The 7,524-nt window shown below is 36.8% G+C and overlaps 1 protein-coding gene across 2 annotated transcripts; it reads left to right on the top strand.

The window, feature by feature from the left end:
• The first annotated feature begins 56 nt into the window (after positions 1-56).
• Positions 57-7,519, top strand: LOC136249333 (phosphatidylinositol 5-phosphate 4-kinase type-2 alpha-like). Of its 2 annotated transcripts, none has more exons than XM_066041289.1 (12): positions 57-196; positions 2,438-2,561; positions 2,615-2,715; positions 3,373-3,469; positions 3,832-3,984; positions 4,297-4,482; positions 4,830-4,943; positions 5,747-5,894; positions 6,024-6,188; positions 6,312-6,494; positions 7,010-7,110; positions 7,176-7,519. In XM_066041289.1, the coding sequence occupies exons 2-12, from the start codon at positions 2,439-2,441 to the stop codon at positions 7,254-7,256; spliced, it is 1,452 nt and encodes a 483-aa protein (XP_065897361.1). In that variant the 5' UTR covers positions 57-196; position 2,438; the 3' UTR covers positions 7,257-7,519. The 2 variants fall into 2 exon arrangements, with proteins under 2 accessions (XP_065897361.1, XP_065897362.1); XM_066041290.1 differs by having other exon boundaries at positions 82-196; positions 2,430-2,561.
• The last annotated feature ends 5 nt before the right edge of the window (positions 7,520-7,524 follow it).

The raw sequence follows: 7,524 nt of genomic DNA, 5'->3' as shown, positions 1-7,524 counted from the left end.
CTAGTAATAGTGTAACGGTATTAATTTACGGACATAAGCACGTTGTTATGCGGAGCATGTTGACTAATTTAATTAAGGCGCCTGAAATTCATGAATTACTTCATAAATCCAATGAAATTGTGGACGCGTGTCATTCAACTTAAAGCTCCCTGGAACGTGCACTAAATAACCGGTACAGGATTCAAGTAGAATAAACGTGAGTTGTTTAGTCTGTTAAGTATTCTCCCATGTTGTGCAGCGTTCATATTGTTTTAACGGTAAACTTTGTTGTGACCTTTTCTGTCCAACTTCGGCTGAGTTACACATAGAAGCCTTACAGAACGTATTCTTTTCAGCTCCTTCGCTTTGCTACGGTGTAAATCTTCATGTCGTGTCAATATTTCATTTACAACAGTCGTGTGTGTCCCCAGTCGTGTGTCAAATGATGAAATTATTAGACCGTATTGTGGTCTACAGCGTGTTAACTGGTGCAGTTTATCGCACTGTGGTGAACCATTGACGTCAAAAGAGCTAAAAAGAACGACAGACAATGTTTTCTCATATATGAGAAGTTAGCATGTTGCACAGGTAGTTGGGAGTCCACATTGCTTTGCTTAAAAAACACTATAATTCACAGATGTTACACGTGCTGAGATAAGTTGCCAGTATCCTATTTTTCAAGCATGAAGCCAGTATTAAATTATAAACAGCAGGTATTAATAGAGTGTTGAGGGTTTTTGCCTTTATACTGGGTAAATTGGGCTTTCCTGAAAGCCATTCAAATTTATAGTTGGAAGGTGTTAAAGCATTCGCACTTTTAACGATGTATTCTATGTTTTTTACTGGTCTAATCTGCACCATTCAGGGTTGACAGAAATGTTTTGCTTTGATGAGTTAGCATTTTGCAACCAGTAAAGCCTGATAAATGCACTATTGTAACTTAAAACTTTCTCCAAGCAAAGTAACAATAGATGTAAGGTTTGTATGTACTCAGACCCTACATATAGGAATGGTTGCTAAGAAAACTCTAAAAATTTTGGATAATACATCCACATGTATTTTGTAATTACCATTTTTATGAAACAGCAAACAAAATTAAATCAGTTAATTAATCTGAAAATAATTACTGATGCTGATATTGCTGAAATTTGGCCATTAAACTGATTTCCAATTATTACCAAGTAATCATTACATCTGTGTGTGTGTTCCCCACCCCTGAATAGTACACAATTGTCCCAGTACTGGTTCATTGGCCCTGAATAGGCGTGAGACCATGCTAGCACTGTAACCGAAGGTCTTTCTTTGTGTGTGTGTGTGTGTGTGATGCGACTTGAAATGAATGGTTTGGTGAAACACGAGCCTCCAAGACAGGAAGTGTCTGAATTACCTGCATACCTTCCTGTCATTGTAAGACTTTAGTTTGTACAGTAGCATGTGTGAGGAGATGATAACTTTTATTTGGAGAGATTTGTTAAATCTCCCTAGTTATATGGGGTGTACTTTCTTTATTTGACTTGAGGACTATTTGTTTATTTTATTCAATAACATATCAGTTACCTTTTTGTTTTCTTAAACCTTTATACCCAGTTATGAATTTCCTTAATTATGAAAATATTTTTATGGGTATTAAAAGTAATGTCTTGGTAAATTGTCCTAACTATTTAATCAGATCATATGACAATTAGAACTGATAAGTGCTATATAGTCAGATATTAATGTGTACCAAAAGCTATTGAGGATATGCTCGTATTATTTATTATTGTTTGAACGAAAAATGATCAGTATATTAATTAGCAGTGTGCCCAAGAATTTTGACGATGAATGACTATCGTGTGAATCATGTACAAAAGTATGAATAACAAATATGGCTATAACTCATCACATGGACTACGGATGGGGCTCCTCCTTCCAGTTACTCTGTTATACACGTGGAGGAATCTATTGTTATGGAGAAACTGGCATAAGTGGTCTACTTTTTGCGATTCACACTTTCTATGTATGCTGTGGATTTTCTGTGTGTGTTCGAAGTGTGTATTAAATCATAATGTGACACGCAATACTCATTGCAGTAGTACCATTGCAGTAGTACCATTGCAGTAGTACCATTGCAGTAGTACCATTGCAGTAGTACCATTTCTACACCTTCATTTCATGATGTAGAGAACATGATGTACTCAAGTATGTGCTTCCATATATTAAAGTTATTTATATGGTACATGGAGCCATGTTTGAATTTACTGTTTACAGGTTAGATGCTTCCTTATCCATAGGGATGGCACATGGAGCTATGTTCGAATTTACTGATTACAGATTAGTTGCTTCTTATCCATAGGATTTGTGATAGTATAGAGATGATTATTTTAATTATTTTAACTTCTGCGGATTCTTCATTATGCATAATAGTGTATACAACTTGTCATGACATGGTATGGTTACCATATCGATACTGGTTCCACAGCATGCCTGGAGGAGCGTCAAAGGGTAAAGTGAAGAAGCACTTTAAGGCTAAACACCAGAAGAAGAGAGTGTTTAGGTCCAGTGATCCAGTGATTAGTGTGTTCATGTGGGGTGTCAACCATACGGTGAGTGTGTGTAATTTGTTGTGTACACGTGTGTAAGTATGGTGTGTGCGTAGGTCAATGAGTTAGTACGACATGCTGGGGACACCGTACTATTATTACCTGATGACTTTAAGGCATTCAGTAAGATCAGAGTTGAGAATCAATATTATAACAAGTAAAGTTATTTGTTGTACAGTGTGTTACAGTGGGTGTCTTTAACTATACGTATCATGTTCTCTAAGTGTTTTGATTGTGTACTATTGTGTATATGTACACACTAGTGTGTTCTATCTACAATACATCACATACTAGCTTATAGTACTGCTCATTGAAAATAGATGTGTATTCATTGTGATAGAGCTATATGACATGCAGTATATATCACAAAGCCATATTAATACAAAAGTGAATCCTCCTACACATGTGGTTATAAATGGAATGTTTTGAGGCTGGTTTCCATATTATGGCAAACTGCCTGTGTTGTTGCCTGACTCGTAAACACAAACATCTGTGGTAGCCTGCAACTTGTACCTTTGCAGCCAGGTTCGTTTCCAACACAAGGTTCACTAAGCTTATAGCAAACTGCATACCCATCTTGACTATCGTTGCAGGCCATGGAGGACACATTGATTTGTTACAAAAGTTTGTATGTTACACGATTTGTATGTACCTGCCTGTATGTAAGCATTACTGTAGGTAGTTAGCAGGAGCTTATAAGTGCTGAAGCTTATAAGCTCCTGGTAGTAGTATAATGATATGGACCAGAGACTTTTTATGTGTGGAATGTTATTATGGTAGTGCAGGTTTAAATAGTTTCACTGTGTTCTTGTAGGGAATATCTTCCTGGTCATTTTAAGTTTAAGGAGTACTGTCCTCTGGTGTTCCATGACCTGCGTAGACGATTTCAGATGGATGAAATGGAATATCTGGTAATCATACAATACTCTGTGTGTGCATACGTACTTATGTAGAATATGTGTTTACTACTGCACAAGCTTAATTGTGTGTATTGTCAGTTACTCTACAGGGTTTTGTGATAGCAGTTGTAAAGTAAATCTTGTCTATTGAAAAGTGACAAGCTGACTATTCATTTAGATGGTTATTACAACTTTGGAATATGTCTATGTCATACCAATAATAATTTGGTAGTTACACCAGGGGAATTTTGTAGTGTATTTAGTAGACACTTGTATCATTCTTGAAAGATGTCTTTAATGGGTACTTCCATAATATGACATTTATTTAATGGAATATAGTACAGGTGGTTTAATTTTATGTGTCTGATATGTAGAATTCCCTGTCTAACGCTGCTCCAGTGTCCAGTGATAGTCCGGGTAAAAGTGATGCCAGGTTCTTTACGGCATATGATAAGAAACTTGTAATTAAGAGTTTGACTAGTGAAGAAGTAGCTCTCGTACATCACATCTTAAGAGAATATCATGCTGTAAGGCTACGTGTGTGTATTTGTTATGTATGATATGGTAACTGTACCATGTTAGCACAAATTAGTAAGAGATGGATGCTACATAAGTATGAAGTTGTGTAGTTTTGTCACAAAGGTAGTATAACATCTCTTAGGGGCATTTTTTACTGCCTTGTTATAGTGGCCATGTCAAGTACATCCCAAGCATGTAGTTGTCTTAATGATACAGTAGCCTCAATGTTGAAATCTCATATTTGGTTTCACTGTACACCTGTACACACTTATACAATTAACCCAGTCATGTAGTTGATATAGTTATTTTACATCATGTAGCACGTGGTGACCACAGAGGGGCAGACGCTACTCCCCCAATATCTAGGCATGTACAGGATTACAGTGAATGGAGCAGAGACTTACTTGATGGTGATGAGAAATGTGTTCAGTAGTCGACTGAAGATGCACAAGAAATATGACCTCAAGGGATCCACTGTTGCTAGAGCTGCTAGTAACAAAGAGAAGGTATAGTAGTATGATTACTGTGTTATCAGATAGTTTTATTGCTGCTGCATTCAGAATAGCATTTATAATGTATTTGATTTAGTAGACTCTAGAATAACATTTCATATCTGTACTTGTAAAGAGTGTGTGTAGTGAGTGCACACGTTTGCGTATACGCGAGGTTCTTTATCCATGAAACATGGTACTCCTTTTCAGTTGTGCGAATTTTCCTGCACCAACTCGTATCAATTGAGTACCGCAGGTCACCTAGTTTTTCACTGGGTAGGCACAACACAGCTTTGTATTTTGTCATATGCATACAGTGTGTAGTGGTGTAAACTTGTTTATTTATTTTTTACCCATATTAGGAAAAGTCAAGTCCAACATTTAAGGACAATGATTTTATTCATATTAATGAGAAAGTGTTTGTTGGTGAAGAGCAGAAACTAAAGTTACTCAAAGCCTTGGAAGCTGACGTGAAGGTAACTAATACATTCATATACAATATACCTGATTATTATGCATACGTACTAGTATTTTGTTTTTTGTATGATGCTGACAATAATTCATGGTTTGTTGTGAATATTCACATTCTGAATGTATTACATATGGTTGTGCTGTACAGTGATCACGGCTTTTCATCCGAAATGTGGGTATCACACAAAATGGGGTGGTATTGCAGTCCATGTTATATCATTCATAAGTGTAAAGAAAAATAAGAAATTTTACGTGTTATGATAGCATTAAAACATATTATCTACACCTGCAGCCATACTAGTGGACATATAATTCCATATACAGCCTAGCAGTAGTATAGCCATGACTGAAGTAGGTAGCTACAGGTGTAGATAACATCCCCCAACTATCAATTATTGAAAGCGAAGTAACCATTCCACTTCATTTTCAGCTATGTTCCACTCGATGTACAGTGTTACAAATGAAGAACAGTATAAGAAGTGCATTCATGCAGCCACTACAGAAATGACGAATGATTCTCAGTCATAATGACCATGATGTATTTGACACTTACGTGGCAGTGGCAAAGCCAAGTCAATGGCTCATGCATTGTAGTTGCTGCAGATGGCGATAAGGCATGTCTCAGGCCAAACCAACTGAAAAAAAATCAAGTCCATAGCCTTAATCATTGTCGTTATGTCTTCATTGTGCATACCCACTTACTGTACAGTACTGTATATGTGTACTGTATGATATGTGTACGTATGCAAGTGACTGTTCTATTGGAGTAATTCACTAATATAACAACCTTTCTTTCCACCCCATATAGTTACTGGAGAAGCTTCACCTGATGGACTACAGCCTGCTAGTGGGGATTAATGATTGTATATTAACAGCTGAAGATGGGGATGACTCGGATGCTGAGAGTAATGATGGATTAGATAAAAATGGCTACGCTTCTTCAGATGATGGATTAGGTTAGTGGTATAATTATGAACATAGATCATGAGTTTTATACAAGCAAGGGTCTATAATGCAATTTGTATAATGTGAATGTAGTTCACTCTATATAATATACTGGCACACACATATTGTCCTACCCATAGGTAGTCCCATTACTCCTGGCAGTTTTGTTGATCCTGCCGACATGTTAGAGGTGACGTCCAGTGATCAACAGGTAGTTAGTAAGAAGTCAGGATCAGGGGATGATTCTAAGGATGAGGGTAATGACCTCAGCCCTGAACCACCCGGAGCTTTCGCTGTCCTGCCTGGTAAAGACTAGATTGTATATCACTTGTATTCTTAATACTGTGGTTAGAGGAATTAATTTGTACATGTCTGGCACAAGTTAACTTCAGAATTTATATTACTAATGGAACTTGTGTTTGTCTCAGGTGACCAAAGCAGTGGTAAGGGTAGTGGTCCAGGTAGTGGACAGTTAAAGTCCACTAGTTCTCCGCTACATGTTGACCCTGCTGTGGTGGTGGGGAGTAAGGCTGTAGAGGCTGCTTATCAAGAGGGAAAGTTTCCAGTAGTGGACAAAACTGTTGATGTGTATGCTCTACAGAGTTCATCAGGTAGTGTAGTAGTAGTAGTAGTAGTGGTTGTTATAGAGTACATGTCTGGTTGCTGTTGTGAAGTAGTCATACACCTGTATTTTGTTTCTTTTTTAAACCAGGTGTGCACCCACAGTTGGCTGAAGGCTGGCTGTGGGCGCTTGCCTGGTTTACTGAAATATGAAAAAGAAGAGCAGCTTTGAGGCTTTGTCAAGAGAATTTGCCAGAAAAAAGATAGTTTAACCATATACAGTTTAGAAGATACCTGTACTTCAGTGTGTAATATGATGGTAAAAGCAGTTTGTTTAACAAGTGCTTCCTTAGCAATGCATAGCAACCTACTGGAAGAATTACAAAAACTTTGTGAATTACAAAATTACAACAACTTAATTGATGGATTATTACAAAACCAAAACCTTTTAGCTAAAATGATAACATAGCAATACATAGTTGATTAATTTTGCTAGCTAACTACATGGCGCCTGGTTTTTAGAAGTAGCACAACATCAACTTGTTTTATTATTGATATTGTGTAGATGCTAAGCCACAGATCTACTACATGGCCATCATTGATGTGTTAACAGTATACGGTGCAAGGAAGAGAGCAGCTCATGCGGCAAAGACATTTAAGACAAGAGTAAGTGTGCTTGTCAAGACAGGTGTACATCATGCATACCTTGCTTTTATTTTTCTGACTTGCAGCAAGGTGGAGAAATATCTACAGTAAATCCTGAACTGTATGCCAGAAGATTTCTGGAGTTTATGACTAAAATTATGGAATAATTACAGTGTACTATGTGTTACTTTTGTATTCTTATATGCACACACAACATTTTTATTGCTGTTTTTTTTGTTTTTTTTGTAATTAAACTAGTTAACCAACCGACTATACACCCTGTACCTTTCTACTTGACAACTGAATAGATAAATGTTAATACTTACACCCACCTATATTGATTTTAGACATTCACGGTGTGTACCATATAATAATTTCTTCTTGGTTAGACAATTTTGTGTTTATCATTAATATTATGTTAGTTTGGAAATCTAT

This window comes from Dysidea avara, chromosome 3 (genome assembly GCF_963678975.1).
Source record: "Dysidea avara chromosome 3, odDysAvar1.4, whole genome shotgun sequence".
NCBI lineage: Eukaryota > Metazoa > Porifera > Demospongiae > Dictyoceratida > Dysideidae > Dysidea > Dysidea avara.
Note: the sequence above shows the minus strand (reverse complement) of the source record. Positions and strands in the feature narration are given on the sequence as shown.